The sequence below is a fragment of the Tiliqua scincoides genome, chromosome 1 (assembly GCF_035046505.1).
Source record: "Tiliqua scincoides isolate rTilSci1 chromosome 1, rTilSci1.hap2, whole genome shotgun sequence".
Classification (NCBI taxonomy): Eukaryota; Metazoa; Chordata; class Lepidosauria; order Squamata; family Scincidae; genus Tiliqua; species Tiliqua scincoides.
In genome coordinates, this window is record NC_089821.1 from 310,677,559 (window position 1) to 310,696,333 (window position 18,775).

Below are 18,775 nucleotides of genomic sequence, written 5' to 3' on the forward strand. Positions count from 1 at the left end.
GGTCATGGATCTTCTGACTAACAGCATCTCTGCCTTGCCCAGATTTAGTTTCAGCTTGTCCAGCTTGATCCAGCAGGTCACTGACTCCAAACGGGGGTTCACCTGTTTTGATTCCTTTCCTATCCTATTTCAAGGGCTCAAGGCCAATTACAGCATCTTATTCCCCACTTAAACTGAGAGGGTGGGAATTGTCCAATTATGTCTCCCACCTGCAAGACAATTCCACATTGCTAAACAGGGAGCTGACACATTGCAAGGCCATGACTCACAGAAAACAAAGCAGCCAGTGGTGCTGTTAAGTACAAGGTCAACATAGCTGAAAAACTATGTGTGCATGACACTTCATGACACAGAGCCGTTAACATTTCTTTAAGGCTGAAAACATGAACTTATTCAAAGATGGAACAGCAAAAGGGAGAGAGAGAGAGAGAGAGAGAGAGAGAGAGAGAACAAACACATGCGCAATGTACAGTTGCATTAGTTTGGACCCTGGTTGATTAGTTTCAATTCCACCATGAACACACTGCAAATCAGTACTGAAGTCAATCGAACTTAGTGGGTACAATCCAATGAAAGCTTGATTAAACCCAATTGAAAACAAATGAATTTTAATTCAAATTGTGTGCTTCAATCCTACTTATTTCAATGGAACTTTGCACCGTTTAACATAGTACCGGAGACATATAAATTGTGGGCCTGCAATTGGCTGTTTTCTTTCCAGGCAAAGTGCCTTCCTGCCAAACTCGGGAGTGTAAAGATGCAGCGTGAAACATTCACTTGCCTGCTCGGGGCTCCTGAAATGGAAAGGACACAGAAGACCCCACAGGGTGGTCTGCTCTTGGGGTTTGTGGGCCAAGTGTTTAGGACTGTGGCATAAAACCTTTTAATGGGACCACTAAAGAAGGCAATGAGGTTTGTAAAGAGCCCATTTTCTAGGACGCCTCCAAGTTCATTCCAGCTCCTCCTCCTGCAGCATTCTTTTAAAATTCAGTCAGCAGCAGCAGCTTTGTTAAAAAGTTCCCAAAAAGGTATTCAAGGCTGCCCTTCCCCAGCTCACATCCTCGTAGCTATAATCTGAGGTCATTTGGCAGCCTCTCCGCTTCTGCCTTGAAGGCTTAGAAAAATAAAAATGGATGTCAGCAGAGCCTGGCGCTCACAACCCTCCAAGCTGGATATTTTATTGCTGCACACAAGCAGAGCTGGGAGGCTGAAGAATGTCAGATGGAGCACACATTCCTCGCAAAGGGTATCTGAACAAGGCAATGTGTGTTCAGCACACTAAGAAGAGGGGGAAAAATATCTCAGGAGGAAGAAATTCTACTAGCAGTAATAGAAGAGCATTATTTGCAACTTAATGAGCTTGGACCCTGATGTAGTTTCTCAAATACTTCGTTTTTATGTCCATCTTGGATAAACCTAGATATTGCTTTAAACTGCTTTTGGTTCACTCGTGTTATATAGTCTGGATAAAATATTCCACCATTTCAGAAGCACAAATCTTGGAAAAGACCTCAGATGATTTTTTATTACATCAATACAGATGAAACAGTCTGCCTTTAAACCTCAGACCACCCACTCTTTGGGGGTTTTGCTTTTGCATGGCAATACAAACAGCACTTAGTTTGTTACTGCTGAGGACACACTGTGAGTGTGTGGGGAAGCCAGGCTGCTTGACCTCTTTATTCACTTCAAACCTCCAAAAGACTCAACTTATATTGAAAATCCCTAGAAGCAGGGGTGTCAGACATGTGGGCCACATGTGGCCCCTGGAAGCAATTTATCCGGTCCCCATTATGATTGGACTCTCCCAGCTTGATAATTGGGCTCTCCCATATCTTGAAAATATGAACAAGATATTCACATTTTATCTTCTGTCATTTGCAACTAATGAGTTTCTATGTGAGAACAAAGTGTTTATTTCTGGCCATCTTCTGCTTAATGATGTCGTTTCCGGCCCTCAGCAAGCAGCATGAATGCTAACTTTGGCCTTCTGTATGAAATGAGTTTGACACCCCTGCTCTAGAGATTCCAGCAGCCTGCAGGCTCCTGTTTAAAGATAGGATGAGTTGTTGATGCCCCCCTTCCTTGCCTCCACAATACAAGGAGAGAAGGTGGAGAATGGCTGCTACTGAACCACTGTGGAGAGGCATTCTATGACCAACGCAGGCAAACGTTTGTGCCCTTCCTCTGGAGCCTGATCTGGTGGCTGTGATTTGAGCAGAGTCACAAGTGACCCAATATCCCGGAGATGACATTCTGTCCAAATAAAGTTGCAGGTATTTTGTTTGAGATGGGCTGTGGATTTTGATACCATGGACATAAACATACTTCACCACCCTTTATTTTCAATAGGCTGCAGAATTTCAATGAAAACAAAAGCTATGAATGGAACACTGAAGGAGTGACGGGAAGAGGTGCATCAAAGAGACTCACCTCTCAAGTTCATTTGGTGGGCTGGCATCCCATTGGCTTCTTCTTTGCTCTTGTAACAGGAGATGGACGTGTCTTTGAAGGTGCACCAATACTGCTTATAACCCTTGAGGGTTAGCTTCTTCGGCCTGACAAATAGTTTGACTATTACTACAGGGAATAATCACTTTTTAAAACTTATTATTTATTTATATTATTTATTTATTATAATTAATTATTCTCCTGCTTTATCTTTTGCATTAGCAGAAGCAGCTCAAATTAGCACTGAAACAGGTACTAAAACCACCACACCCTCAAAAGCAATTAAAAACACAATGCACAACCCACAGTACAGAAACGGGAGCAAGCAGGAGAGACATCGATGGCAGGATCCTTCAGGACAGCCTTGCCGGGAGGAGGCAATGGGCTTTGGCACTGCTTCATGGGGGCCAAAGCTCTTCCTGGAGGATGGACTGGCTGCTGGGGACTCTTGTTTATTGCCATAGTCTTTGGCATCTCACAGTGTTCAGCTTTTCAGAGTCAGTGCCATCACAAAAGGGGATCTGGAATTGGCCAGTTCCCTGGGGTAAGTAAGAATGGGTTGTTACTCATATTTCAGAAATCTATTGCAGGACTTAACATTATCATTTAATAGTAAGAACGGGGAGGGGAAATTACACACTTCTGAATCTTGTTGTTCCTTTTTTCCATTTTACAGTGTTATCATGTTCCTTCCCACTTTTCTTATAGAGCAGCATGCATGGGACTTGCCCCATTCACCCTCCACTCAACCCTGGGAGGTGGGTTAAACCGAGGGAACAAGTGACTGCCAAGCATCCAGGGGCTCCCTTGTCCAAATTCAACATTCTGTCCTTGATACCACACTGGCTTCCTCTTTGAGGCTGCAGCTCTGACAAGCCTTGGATTGCAGAACAAAAACACACAACAAGAGGAGATGTTCATTCAACAGGAAGGCAGTTCAGTGCTGTCTGTGCCCCACAACATACTAAAGGAGCCGGCAGTAACATGTGCCAAGATGGACCAGGACAAGTTCAGGGTTTTCTGGTGGAAGTCTATAAAGCCACATTTTCTGCACCATTTCCTTGAAATGGCTTCTGTCCACTTCCTTCACGTACCCTGCAATGTTCCACATGCAACTCTGTAACAGTTCCAAAATATTTGTCATATCCTTAGTGTGACGGGTATTAGTTTGCAACAGACAGCTACAGCTGCCAAAACATTAGCGAAGTCCAGACACAACAGCTTCCAGTTTCCACATGCCCTGATCCAAGAGAATACTTTCCTTTTTTTCCCTAAATAAAACATTTAATTTAAAAATCAAAATAAATCTGATTAAAGAACAGCATAGCTGGCCTAAAGCTAGTCTCTGCTGGCAGCTTAAAGAGTGCAAACTGGCTAAAACTCTGCTTGTTTATTATCTATCGCTGTGCTCTTGAAGTCCAAGAAAGGTACTCAAGTTCAGACTATACAATACAGCCCCTAATTTTAGGATGGCTGGGGAGGCTGCCAGACCCACACAGTCATGGAAATGTTTCAGAACCAGCTACTGATTTAAGAGTAGGAAAGGGATCATAGCTTCTTCTCCTATGGTTCTGAGCAGATATGAGCAATGCTTAAAGGAAGCATTACAATTTGAATGTTGTCATAGGCCAGGGGTCAGTTTCAGACATTTAACATGTCAGTGCTCCAATCTGAGTTGTGGAGGAAGAGAAGGTAGTAGTGTGCCCCCTTCTCCTATACCACATCCTTACAAGTCATGTGGGGTTCTGTATAGAGGTGAACAAGTACACTGGCCTGATACATGCAATCTTCTCTTTGTTTTTTAAAGTAGGAAGAATAGTACATCCTTCATAGAAAAGAAGAAGAAAGAGCCCAGGCCAGGGGGAGCCTAAGACACTCGGTCCCATGAAATCCAGCACTGGCTAGAGAGGACGATTGGTGCCACCCCTCCCCTGGGGTGGCTTGAAATCTGTGGGTCGAGGGAGGAAAGAAGCAGCAGCACCTGGGCCAGAGGGAGCTCCTACAGAGACCAGCATTTGCCTGGCAAATTTATTATTGTATTCTTTAAAATGTTATATACATATTTTATTGTTTTTATTAGTGTTAGGGCGCAATCCAAACCCGCGCTGGAGCAGACAAGCCAGGAGGCTTGCATTACATTCAACGCTAGTTTGTTGGCTGCAGTGGCTCAACCAGAGGCAAGGGGAAGCTCTTCTCCTTACCCCAATGGGTCTCCTCTGACCTGTGCCACCTCTAGAGGTGGCGCAAGTCCAAGGAGAGCGGAGCAGTTTGAAGCCATTCCGTTCTCCGCGGGGACAGGGGTTGGGATCTGGCATAACTGCCAGGTCCCAGCCCCACCCCCGGTGCTGCCCATCACCTGCCCTCCCCCCGCCCAGAAATGCACCCCTCCTGCCTCTTCCCCGCCCCCTATGCCTACCGTTGCTGCTTGTGTCAGTGCGGGCGCGCCGACACAAGCGGCAGTGAGGAAGCTGTCAGGGAGGCTTCTGCCGGCCTCCACACGTTGGCACATCTACATGCGCCGATGCGGCTTCCTCCCACAGAGGGGCAAACGTGCTTTATGGCACGTTTGCGACCCTCCTATGCCAGCCCAAAGGACTTGGGCTGCCATAAGGCACAGTTAGGATTTCACCCTTAGTTGCCTTGGGTATTCACTTGGCGAGGGAATATTCCTTCATTCATTCAAGGTCTATGCATGACACAACAAAGGCATGTGTTACTTTCCATAGCAGTGTTTTAAAATCAACAGTGATGGAGGACTGAGGGAGGGAAGCAAGCAAGCAAGGTCTTCCATCAGATAAAATATCAGTGGTTGGAGAGTCAATGAACCACCATTTTAAGTAGCAGGATCCAGAAAAGTCAGCTTCCAACACCGTTGCTGGTAAGGAGCTGGGGCTGTTCAGGGAAGGGCTTAAGAACGGAGTCTTCAAAGGGTCCTTCAAGGGGCAGGGGGAAAAGGTTTGATGAATACATAGTGGGAGGCTCTGCCAGGCAGAAGGAACAGTTTGCCAGCAGGCTCCAAGATGGCAAAAGGTGATAAAGAGCACACACTAGTTCCAATGTCTCAAATAAGAGATGCTGTGGGGCTACAGGTAGACCACAGCTGCGATACAAGGACATCTGCAAGAGGGATCTGAAGGCCTTAGGGATGGACCTCAACTAGTGGGAAACCCTGGCCTCTGAGCGGCCCGCTTGGAGGCAGGCTGTGCAGCATGGCCTTTCCCAGTTTGAAGAGACACTTGGCCAACAGTCTGAGGCAAAGAAGGAAGGCCCATAGCCAGGGAGACAGTCCAGGGACAGACTGCACTTGCTCCCGGTGTGGAAGGGATTGTCACTCCCGGATTGGCCTTTTCAGCCACACTAGACGCTGTTCCAGAACCACCTTTCAGAGCGCGATACCATAGTCTTTCGAGACTGAAGGTTGCCAATACAAAAAGGGGGCTTAAGTCTATTTGCAAGCCACACCTGATCTGAAAGTCTTTAACCCTACACCTTATCACATTCTTTAACCCCTCAGTAGCAAGTGATGTCTTTCAGAAATCACTGAGCTATCAGTTTAAAAGTTTCATACTTCTCGATTGCTTGACTTTTCAAAGTGATGTACGTCCATGCACAGACCAGATCACATGTAGAGATTAGTTGTGGTGGTGGCTGGTAAGGCAGGTTTACTCTGCACACTCAAAGGAATTCTTAGTTTCTTTACATGTTCCAGAGCTCAACCTTGGCAAGGAAAACAAGTTCTACGGCTGACTGCAAAAAGCATTTAAGTAATCTGTAACACCAAGAAAATTGTACTTTCGAAGCCCATGTGCCAAGAGCAGCTTCAAGTCTCAGAGCAAAAAGCTGAGAAGTCTGTAGACACCAGCTTGATCATTAGGGCTTATTGATTTCCACAGCCCTCCCAGGATTTCCAGTCAGTACTTACTTGAACACTTTAATGTAGTCAGCAAGCTCTGGGATTGAAGTGATGTCGCCCTGCGGACAAGACAGCAGAAGTCATGTTCCATTCACCAGAGCTGGGAGGGGTGGGCTGGGGAAGAGTGCTTTGGGGACATGGAATCAGCTTAGTAAAATGGCTGAACAGTAATTTCAAAAAGGTGTTTAAGAAGGAAAACAAACAATTGCAACCAATCTCAGTGGTTCTCTGTCTACAAACTGAGAGCTGGAACAATTGCCAGTTGCTCTACCTTCATCCTTCGGTCCGATATTCAGAATGCTTCCAAGCAAGGTCAAATTCCTGTTCAACTTGTTAGTACAAGTTACTCCTTTTCAGGGAACCCTTTCACATCAATCTACCTACTGGGAAACTCCTGCACAGGATACTGTAGCTTCTTTTAGAGCAAAGGGTAAAGCCTGTTGAGTCTCACCATCACACCACGTTAATGGAGAGTGTCTTAAGGGACAGCCCCCATGCTTCCATGAAGGTGTGCTTGGTAGGGCCGAGCAAACTGTCCCTAAGGAAATGTATCTGCCATTTCTGATCTTTTCAACAAAGAACCTAATAAGCTTCTGAGGAACCCTATAGGTTCTCTGGGACACACTCTGAAAACCACAACTTACCTACAATTCCCTGAGCAGCAGGCACAAGCATAGTGAAGGAAAAGGCAACAGGAGCATAAGCCTGACTACATTAAAAACAGGTTTAGTCCTTATGCACTACTGCAATTAAGCTCAAGCACATGGAACTGAACATGTGTACACTCGTCTCCTGCTTATCCTGCCTTCGTGTGCTTCATCTTCCTCTGCTATTTCCACTGTGTTGATATCTAGACTGTAAGCCTCTCAGGACAGGGACCTGTCTTCTTATTCTTTGAAGAGAGCCATCAGTATGAATCTAATAAGCCACCCTCCTGTTCCTGCCCAGGCATGCCTTGAACCAGGGGACATCCACTAAAATTGAGTGTTGGGAGGGTTAGGACAGACAAAAGAAAATATTTCTTTACTCAGCGTGTGGTCAGTCTGTGGAACTCCATGCCGCAGGATGTGGTGACAGCATCTGGCCTGGATGCCTTTAAAAGGGGATTGGACAAGTTTCTGGAGGAAAAATCCATTATGGGTTACAAGCCCCCTTGGGCATTTGGTGGGCCTCTGTGAGATACAGGAAGCTGGACTGACTGACTGACTGACTATCTATCTATTGGATTTGTATTCCGCCTTTCTCCCCGAAGGGCACCCAAGGCGGCTAGATGGACTAAATGGGCCTATGGCCTGATCCAGTGGGCTGTTCTTATGTTCTTATGATTTCCTGCTGCCCATGTCATGTGGTATCCAGGCCAAAATTTGGCTACCAACACTTAGACCAGTAGACCAATCTGCTGATCAATTTCTGCTGACCATTCAGCACCTAATGTGTTTCTGCAATGAATGCTGTATTAGGTGGATCTTATAAGATTAGGCAACCTCTTCTCACTTTTATAAGCAAGGATGCTAGTAAGTTATATATATGTAAGTTAAATGCAGTACTAGCAGGTAGGGATGAAAACAGATGTTTAAATTTTGTATATTGCTAAACTTTTAAACTAGCCTCGCTTGGCAAAAGCTACAGGCAGACCTTGGAAATCGTGCAGGGAGAGAGCTCAACAAAGACATTAGGCTGGTTGCTGGGGATGGAACTGAGAAAAAGGTGGAGCTGGGAAAGGGCATCATTAAGTTTTACTTGTATTCTGCTACTTCTCTATTCCAGTTGCCACAAGAACAGATCATGCTCTTGCAGCAGCAGGTCAAAAATCCACTTCTTGAATACATTTTAATCACAATTTCCCTGACTTTCCCTGACCAATTTCCATTTCCCTGACTTTCCAGAAAGTGGCAACCCTGCACTTCTTTGCAGCACAACGTCACTTTTGCTTTCCTTCCCAGGGCATCAATAAAAAGAGCACTTGTCTCTCCATGGGCATGCCTGGGTCAAAAGTAAATTTCATGCGTGGGTTGAAGTTCATGTCTTTTGATTTTAGGAGGCTGGTAAGAAATGACGAAAATAAAAGAAATCCTGTGCTAGGATATGAACAGTTAACCATAAGAACACGAAGACAAAACCTTTACATCACAACAGGGCCTTCCATTGCAGTCTTCAAACTGAGTACATTACAATCAAAACTGGGACTGATTCCTTGAAGACCTGTTTTGCACAGTCATCCTAAGAGCCATCCTTTCAGTTCTTCTCACATTAAAAAGGATGAAATTGAACTCAGATGAAAAACAGGAAATATCAATGGTTCTGTTCTTGCACCTGTGTAGGGCTGGGATAGACTCTCCTTTGCCTCAAAGTTGGGAGAGCCACTGCTAGTCAATGCAGACAGTACAGAGCAACAGGAACTGAAGGCCTGACTTGGTACAAAGCAGCTTCATTTATTCATGTATCCATTCATATACACCTTCAAGTGTTCACCTGCCTGCTCTTACCAGAATCGTGGATGTCTTCCCACCTTCCAGTGTAATCTCCAGGTCTGAAAGGGCTGCATCAACTTCATCAACCTCTTTGTCACTGTTGTTCAAGTGATTTTCAGATGACATGATGGACAGTTTATTGATGTGGTACTGAAAACAAAGGAATTGAAAATGAAAAATTGAAAAGGAGTCAAACAAAGCCTGCTGGGATAGAAGCCACTCTTTACCTAAAAGATGAAAAATGTCCTTAAGCCTATAACTATAAAGGCTGTAACAGACCCTCAAAATATTTCTCCCTCCCCCTTCTCCTTGCATGTGGCATAAGCATAATTGACAGAGGACAGCAGGAAGAGACCGTTTCTCCAGGTAAGAGTCATGTCTGGCAGTAGCCCCACCATCAATTCCCTGAGAAGTAGCTGCAGATTTGCTCTAGAGTAGCTGGGCCTGCTTCCTTCTGGGGGTAAAGGCTTGCCCAAATCCTCCTTGACCCCCTTGTAGCTCTCCCATTTATGATAGCATGATCAGAACCCTTTGATCTGAAATCCTATTAGATGGCACACTGCTTATAATGTTCCACTTATATCAGTAGTATAAGATAATCACACTTTGGATTTATGACAGATTGCACCACTGAGCCAATCTCCTCCTTCCTTTTCAGATCTACACGGAACACACACAATACCACAGAGAACCAGGGTCTTGAGTGGCTAGTCTCTTCTCATGACATGACAAAGCCACTCCAGGATGGGCAATTCAATTCAAGTGACTGAACGTTACTGCATACCTTAGGACTAGCAACCAGAAGGATTTGCAGCCCAATTCTCCTCACCAGTAGCTCTGATATATTGGGGGGGTGGGGTGGGGGAATACCTGTGAAATAATGCACGATAATGCACAGAAAATGCTAATGACCAAACATATCTCTCATTTTCCTTGAAAGGATGGCAAGCTGGGAGTTCCAATCAATAGTCCGGAAGTTCTACTGTAACTTTACTATTGTAAACAGATGGTCTGCTAAGAGGGGTCCGAAAGTAGTTCACAGCCCCCTCCCCCACCTTCTCCTATGCCAGGACTATTTTCAGGTGACAGTTCAGTGCCCACTTCTGAAGGCAGAAAGTGAGTAATTAGGAATTCTGAGTTCAGTCATAGTAAACAAATAATATATTTAAGGAAAAATAAGTTCAGTGTGAGACTGTTCATTGCTGGTACAAAAATTGTTATCTGAGGTTGGAAAAGAGAATGCCAAGAGACCTATATTGGATAAGTATCAGAAATGAATTAAAATGAGGTTAAAAGGTGTCATATCTGTGTGTCAAATACGGCAATTAGCAGTCTGCTCTAGAGAAAGAAAGGGGAGAAAAGATATTTCTGGGAAACCCAGGGATTAGCACCAGCTGCTGGAGAGGCTCAGTGCCAGAACCTTGTGGTTCAGTAACCTAGTGTACTTGTCACTTGTTTAAAAGCCAACTAAAAGTAAAGATGGATACAAACATGTTTGTGGAAAAAGAAATCCAAATTCCTTTGCATGAGACATAGCAAGAGGCAAATCTATTTTAAATTACCTAAAAAGGTTCAAGCAAACCCTGCAGAATGGGAAACGAGCCAAGATTTCTTAGAACAAAACATTCTAGCATCCAAATGAGTATGGAGCAAGTCGTCCAAACTCACAAAACCCAGTTCACTAAGGATTCCAGCACAATCCATGCAGTAGATAAAGGACAATATGGCTGAACAGCAAAATATAACGAAAACGAAGGAACTGAACTGTGATTCAGGTCTTCCCTGGTTCAGATTTCACCTGTGCCATGTGTTTACTGCAGTGACCTTAGCCAAATCATTCTCTCCCAGCTGCAATAATATAATAGTACAGGCAGGCCTCTGTATCTGAGGATTTGGTATCTGTGGATTCAGTTATCTGTGGATCCTGGACACTGCATATGCCCCCCCCCCCAATTGTTTAAAAGCTTACTGGCAAAGTGTTTCTTGCTTTAATAGGACACTGTAAGCATTCAAGCTTATAGACCAACATGAGCAGCCAACAGCCTGAATGCTTGATGAAACTAAATTGAATAGTAACAGGAAACAGTCAACTTCCTGTTTCCTGTTACTGTTCCATCTAGTTTCGTCAAGCATTCAGGCTGCCGGCAGCCTGTTCACGTCATGCTATAAGCTTGAATACTTATAATGTCCCATTAAAGCAAGAAACTCTTTGCCTTTAAGCTTTTGAACAAGGCTAATGGTCATGGGTGTGTGTGCAGGGGCTGCTATCAATACAGGTATCCCCTAAATCTGTAGTTTCTGTAACCGCCAAGGAACGGATCCCCTGTGGATACAGGAGCACATCGATACATGCAGTGCAATCCTCTGCATGTGGCATAAGACATAAGACATGATTGAGACATACAAAATTATGCATGGTAAGGATAGAGTGGACAGAGAGAAGCTCTTTACAATCTCACATTACACCAGAACCAGGGGACATCCACTAAAATTGAGTGTTGGGAGGGTTAGGACAGACAAAAGAAAATATTTCTTTACTCAGCTTGTGGTTGGTCTGTGGAACTCCTTGCCACAGGACGTGGTGATGGCATCCGGCCTAGATGCCTTTAAAAGGGGACTGGACAAATTTCTGGAGGAAAAATGCACTACAGGCCATGATGTGTATGTGCAACCTCCTGATTTAGAAATGGGCTATGTCAGATGCAAGGGAGGGCACCAGGATGCAGGTCTCTTGTTGTCTTGGGTGCTCCCTGGGGCATTTGGTGGGCCACTGTGAGATACAGGAAGCTGGACTAGATGGGTCCATGGCCTGATCCAGCAGGGCTGTTCTTATGTTCTTAAGACCCACTGGAATCAACAAGCCTTACTGCCTAGTAAATGAGTTTAGGATTTAAGCCTAATTCATCTTGCAGGGTTGTTGTAAAGACATTGTCATAAGAACACATGATGATGATAAGAACACATGATGATGGCCGGATCCCAAAGGATCTCCTCTATGGAAAACTCGTGCAAGGAAAGCGCCCTACGGGTAGACCACAGCTGCGATACAAGGACATCTGCAAGAGGGATCTGAAGGCCTTAGGAGTGGACCTCAACAAGTGGGAAACCCTGGCCTCTGAGCGGCCCGCTTGGAGGCAGGCTGTGCAACATGGCCTTTCCCAGTTTGAAGAGACACTTGGCCAACAGTCTGAGGCTAAGAGGCAAAGAAGGAAGGCCCATAGCCAGGGAGACAGGCCAAGGACAGACTGCACTTGCTCCCAGTGTGGAAGGGATTGTCACTCCCGAATCGGCCTTTTCAGCCACACTAGACGCTGTTCCAGAACCACCTTTCAGAGTGCGATACCATAGTCTTTCGAGACTGAAGGTTGCCAACCATGAAGAACACATGCAAAAAAAGTACTTTGAATACTCAAAGCACTACAAAAATACAAAAGGCCCAATCCTTTCCAGGGCCATCTCAGAGCATGCAAGGCACTGATTCAGCTGCCAATGCATGCTATGGGCTGGCCAGGGACTAGGGAGTGGCGGAGAGGTATGTAAATAAATTTTATACTTACTTATTTTGCTGCATCATTGTCCCCAATGGGCTTACTCAGATCCACACCAGTTCTTGCTGGCATATATCTGAGTAGGTCCAAAGTGACATGTTGGGCCTGGGCTGGGGGCATCGGGTTGCCGCTGATATGTGCCCTGGTCCACCCTTGACACACCCCTGGCCCTGCTTGATTCTCACTCTAATCCTTCCCAGTAATGCCCTCTCTGCTGATTTACTTGCTCCAGCAGGGGCTTGGCATTCAGTGGGCACGTGCATGAGTCCACCAGTTGTTTGTGCTGGTGGTCCTGGTACTAGCACAGCAGCTGCTACAGCAGCGGCCTGTGCCTTGCGCTGATAGAGCATAAGTTCTGTGAACACAAGGTTCAGGTAAGATTGGGCCATGCATTAATAAAAGAAAAACCCTGCTGGATCAGGCCCAAGGCCTGTCTAAGTCCAGCATCCTGTTACCTACAATGGCCAACCAGATGCTACTGGGAAGCCCACAACCAGGAGATGAAAGCAGACCCCTCTCTCACTATTGCTCCCTTGCAAGTGATACTCAAAGGCAAATTACCAGTGAACTCAAAGGCAGAATATATGGGAACAGTTGTGTTATTAGTCTCCAATTACTGTTTTGCTTTAATTAATTACTGTTTATATTGGAAACTGTTTTTAATCTTTATTATTTTTACATTAGCTGCCGTTGAACCTTTAGGTAAAAGGAGTGATAAAAATGAATGAATGTAGTCAGAGTTTGAAAAATTTGGCTCTCTGGCATTCTCTGCTCACCTGCAATGCTGCGAACATCATCATCTCTTCCTCTGTACACTCTATTTCTTCCAAGAGAATAGCCCATTTTGACTGTTCATAGAGCTGGTTGATTCTGATTGCATCATACTATGGAGATATAAACAGTGCATTATGCCCAAAGAACTCCTGTAACTCTTAACAAATCAAAAACAAAACAAAGCATTTAAAAATATTTGTTTGGCAATTAAACCAAGGTATTTAATTAAACCAAGGTCTAATATTTCGTCACAGTGAACGGTGCTGGGAAGGGGTAACAGGGTAGGGAGTGAGTGGACAGGGGATCCCAGGAGGGGGGCATAACCAAGGGTGAGTCCCCAATCTCATATTTTATGTATTTATTTATTGTGGTCATGGCACAAAAAAGGTTGACAACCATTGACCTAGTTCAGTGTTTCTCAACATTTGTCCTCTGTCGTACCACTTTACACAGTCCACCTATTCGAAGTGCCACCAGAAGAAATTGGCAATGACATAATCATCAGTTACTTCTAAGTTGGGAGGCCAGATGTGACACGACAAACATCAGTAAGAGGCTCGGGGTGGATAGGAGGGGATGTAGTGATTATGCATATCGTTGCTACAAGGGGTGTTTTTTTTTTTGAGCGTGGAAAAGTATCCGCTGGAGCTCTGCCTGCCAAGCCAAGCTTCCTACCGCTGTTTGCTGTGTCATATACCTGGCCTCACAGGGGTCCCCACAAGTTACACCAGGGGTCCTGTTAGACACAACTTCAAGCAGTGGATACTGGTAGTATCCCCACCACTGGTTCAGAAACACTAACCTAGTTGGTAAAGCTTTAGTTTTTACTTGATGGTCAAAAGTTGCACCACTTTGAAGTACCCCATTAAGTTCACAGGTCAGAATAGAACGCTTTGGCCTACCCCTTACCATAAATCACATGACTTTCTGCCAACTATAGCTACAAATCTGCAGCTCAACTGTCAGTTATGAGCTTCAGTGTCAAAATCCGATAGAGACACTTTAAAATCTCCTTTAAATGCATTCAACAAATAATTTATTCCCTCATCTTACATTTTCAGTGTTCATATATAATTAAGTTTTGCCTTTGTCTTTACTAACATTTCTCGCCTAACTAAGCAGTGCTTCCAGGTATAACTCCCAATTAGTGGGCTAAAAAGTCTCAAAAGAAGAGCGACTTCCAATAATTGGGACTTTGAGATGCGCTTGCTGCCTGGATCCTGTTAATTCACAGAGGCTGACAACAGAAAGTAAGTGCTAGATTAGCACCCTCAACCTAAATGACTAGGAGTGACCAGCGATCTTTGAAGACACACACACAAACAAACTCCCACCCAATGTCTGGAAGCTCCATGACACCATCATCACCTAACTGTGCTGTAAAAACATCTGAGGTCAGGTCAGCCCACCCACTGTACTGCTACTGCCCCAGGTTCCAATGCTGAGAGAATGACCTATCACCCAGATACTAACCTGCTTCGTGGATTCTCTCCAAAGCTACGTATATATAGCCTGGAAGGAGCTCTCCAGACAGGAATTTTCCACTGCTGGGGAATGTCGATGGGACCTTCTTGCAAAGGAGGGGCTCTCCTGCTGAGCCACAGCAATCCACAACCACTGGCCATTTTTCTCTTCACTATCCTTCCTCCCTGCCTTTCATCTCCCCAGTTATGAAAAAAGAAGCTCTTTTTAAAAACTCAACAGCACCTGAATATCTGAAAAATACATTCAGGGATCTCAATCCACTTCATTCCCTGCTAACTCTGGTGGTGGCACTTAGAGGCAAAGCACACCCAGTTCCCAGCTGAGCAAGAAGTGCAGAGCAGCCGGGCCCATTCTCTGCTGGCTGTGGAGCACTTTGCCAACTATTGCTGAGCTCCCCCATTAACAGAGAAAGATACACAGATATAATTGTATACCTTGGGATTCAAATCAAAGAAGCTGTAATACTTGAACCGGAGAAGTAAGGCTTCATTTTCCTTCACATCTTGCTCCATAAGTGACCTTGAAGAATCCAGCCATCTGTCAATACACAAAGTAAGTGCTGGCTTAGTCACTACAAGACACATTTTTTAAAAATACAAGCTGCTAAAATAAGTTTATAAAACCTACCCCTGGTTGATTTTGGCCTTATCCAGCAGCGCCTGTGGTTTATACATTTTGGCTAGGATTTCTGGGGAGGTGACTGGCTGGCTGACAGCAAGGATACCCGGATTCCCTTCTGATAAAGCACTATCTCCAAACCAAGCAGAAGTGGGTGACAAAGGACTCCCGTCATGAGAATCGTACGTTGGTGTCATTGTTTTGCTATAAAGACCTGGACTTGAATAAATGCTCCCTAATTGAGAAAAAGAATACATTTGCAAGGTTAGCATTCAGCATTTAATTAGAACATAAGAAGAGCCCTGTTGGATCAGGCCAAAGGCCCATCTAGCCCAGTTTCCTGTATCTCACAGTGGCCCACCAAATGCTTCAGGGAGCACACAAGGCAAAGACACAACCTGCGTCCTGGTGCCCTCCCATGCATCTGGCTATCAGAGGCAGCCTACCTCTAAAACCAGGAGCTTGCACATACCTACCATGGCTTGTAACCCATGATGAACTTTTCTTCCAGAAATTTGTCCAATTCCCTGTTAAAGGTATCTAGGCAAGATGCTATCACTACTTCCTGTGGCAAGGAGTTCCACAGACTAATTACACGCTGGGTAAAGAAATATTTTCTTTTGTTTCTCTTGACTCGCAACACTCAACTTTAGTGGATGTCCCCTGGATCTGTGTTATGCGTCTCTCAATCCACTCTATCCATCCTCTGCATAATTTTGTAAGTCATATTCCCCCTCAGGCACCACTTTTCTAGACTGAAAAGTCCCAAACACTGTAGCCTTTCCTCATAGGGAAGGTGCCCCAACCCAGTCATCATTTTGGTTGCTCTCTTTTGCACCTTCTCCTTTCCCACTATATCCTTTTTGAGATGTGGTGACCAGAACTGGATGCAATACTCCAGGTGTGGCCTTACCATCGATTTGTACAATGACATTATACAAATCGATGGTAAGGCCACACCTGGAGTACTGCGTCCAGTTCTGGTCGCCACATCTCAAAAAGGATATAGTGGAAATGGAAAATGTGCAGAAGAGAGTGACCAGAATGAAGACTGGGCTGGGGCACCTTCCCTATGAGGAAAGGCTGCAGCGTTTGGGACTTTTCAGTCTTCAATTCATTCAGTAGAGACTATAATCAGTTAGAGAATCCTATGACTCATCTTTTTAATGGAACATTGCAAAACTAAGAATAGATTCCCACGTTGCAAGAAGCAGGGAAGTGAAGAGTGTGAGTGAAGAGCATATCTGATCCCTGGTTCCAATTCAACACCTAAAAGAAGGGATTCAGGTTTCTAAGTGGCCACAGATTTCCAGGCAAGTAAGATACATTAATTCCTATTTCATATATTACAACAAGACAGGTGTTAAATGTGTAAATTATTCTCACTAATGCAATCCACATTCCTGCTGTAATGACCAAATCAACACTAAACACATTTTAATGGTCCTTAATGATTATAATTCTAAGTATTTGCCCAATGGGAAATAAGTATCTGAACCTCATTCCCATACTTTGCAAGTAGTTTCTATCATGCTGAAGTAATTGCAGGTAGTAGAAGGAAAACAACATATGAATTTTCCACTTCAGAAATTAAAGAGAGAAGAAAACAGCTAAAGGGGGGAAATCACAGGAGACAAGAAATCCTACCCACGTGGGGCTCACCTTTCACTGGGCCGATGTAAAGAACATCAGGGCCTACAGAGAAGGAAAGAAAGGAAGTCAGAAGGTAAGACAGAGACAAAGAAAGAAACTGAAATGAGAGCGACAGGGATGAAGAACAGGCAAACAGGTAAGACGACCAAAGGATGCAAATCACAAGTACAAGTTGTGTGCTCAAGTCCTTGACAATATACTGTGTGCGTTGATTTCTCTGAAGCATCATGTTAGTGCCCCAAACTGTACAGTCCAGATGAGTAAACTGTTATCAGGCCTGGAACCAGGAGTTTTTGGGATAGTAATGAGGCACGAGATAGCAATAAAATAAAAGTAGTACACCATGATGAAAATTAAAAATTAACATTAATAAAATCGTTGAAAATGTGTTTGAATGCCAAGATCCTTCTTTGGCCAGGAAAAGCTGTGTCATGTGCCCATCAATCTAATGTTAAGTTAGGAATAATTTTGTCAGTCAGGTACGAATACACAATTAGAAAGCACATAAATTCTGGTCCTTTGTTGGTTTCTACATGCAATGGTGGAAAATGAAGGAGGGCAACATGGCTTCATCACTTGCTTGTCAATCATAGTGCTCTCCTTGTGTGCATGGGACAGAATACTGGAAAGCAGGGACAGGTTTGCTTATTTACTGAGCAAGTGGGTAACTATTTGGGGACTTTCGGGTAGCAACTGTCTGAAAGCCTTTCCTTATACAGGTTGTGTCTGGTTATCGACTGCGGTTCCGTTCCAGAAACCTCAGCGGAAAAATGGCTTTAAAGACCCACTTCTAGTTTTCTTGCCCCACAACTGTCACCCCAGAATGTATTTGTATAGATGCTATACCTCATTCAGCCACTAGATGGGGTGAATAATGTAATGCAGTGGTTTTCAGGCTGGGGCCTCGTGACCAGTGGCGTAGCTGGGGGGGTGGTTCGTCCCCGGTACCACCCTTGGGGGGCGACACCACAAATGCCCCAACACTGTTAACATCGCGGAGTTTCGGAGTAACACCATCATGCTATATACAGTTGGATGCTGAATTTCCAGCAGAATGCAATGCAAAAAACCAGATTGAAATATCTCCTTTCCATCAAAAGTTATGGCCAAAAAACCAAAATAAAAAAATGCATGGAACCCTATGGAAAATGAAACTGAGCCATATTGCGCGTTAACTCGAGAGTAGGCGATCTTGCCATAGTTCATCAGAAAGGGCAGGCTGAGAGGAATCCAACGACACCAGAATGGTTCCTATCCAATGAAAGCAGCCCCAAAAAAACACCCAAGAAGGAGGTCCCTCCCTCCAAGCAGACAAATGTATTGAGGCCTATGGAAAGCAAAAGTAAGCCACACGGTCGCGTTTACTTGCAAGTAAGCAAATCTGCCTTGGTTCCTGGTCAAGACAGGCAAAGGGGAATGGAAGGTTAGCTGCATGGTCCCAATCTGATGAAAGTGGAGCTCAACAAATGCTCCAGAAGGCAGCCCCCCCCCCCCCAATAACAAAACAGAGGCTTCAGCTGATAAGGTTCATTTTATTTGTTTTTAGACTTGTAAAACCAGGTGGGTCCTGATAGTGACATGCTTGAAATATAAGAATTTACACTGAACTGGGCACTGGGGAAGGCTGAAAATCTCACTGATATTTTTGTGGGGGAGGGTGTTTTGCAGGCAGGCTACAGAGAAAATTCACTTGGTGCAACAGGGTTGGCTTCCCCTTATTTAATTACTTGTTTTTCTTTAGTTATTTATAATTATTTATTTTATTGTGCTTGATGATGTCACTTCCAGCCATGACATCACTTCCAGTGAGTCCTGGACAGATTGTCATTCTTTAAAGTGGGTCCCAGTGTTAAAAGTTTGAG

The 18,775-nt window shown here is 44.5% G+C and overlaps 1 protein-coding gene across 4 annotated transcripts in view; it reads right to left on the bottom strand.

The window, feature by feature from the left end:
- FERMT2 (FERM domain containing kindlin 2) overlaps positions 1–18,775 on the bottom strand; it is a 114,915-nt gene that overhangs the window by 13,441 nt on the left and 82,699 nt on the right. For 2 of the 4 annotated variants that reach the window (XM_066630054.1, XM_066630047.1), the window contains exons 5-11: positions 16,923–16,955; positions 15,270–15,495; positions 15,077–15,179; positions 13,160–13,267; positions 8,851–8,985; positions 6,374–6,423; positions 2,434–2,558 (exon numbers count right to left, since the gene is read on the bottom strand). In XM_066630054.1, coding sequence (XP_066486151.1) covers positions 2,434–2,558; positions 6,374–6,423; positions 8,851–8,985; positions 13,160–13,267; positions 15,077–15,179; positions 15,270–15,495; positions 16,923–16,955 — 780 coding nt within the window. The remainder of the gene's footprint in view (positions 1–2,433; positions 2,559–6,373; positions 6,424–8,850; positions 8,986–13,159; positions 13,268–15,076; positions 15,180–15,269; positions 15,496–16,922; positions 16,956–18,775) is intronic. The other 2 variants (XM_066630066.1, XM_066630060.1) reach the window with 1 other exon arrangement.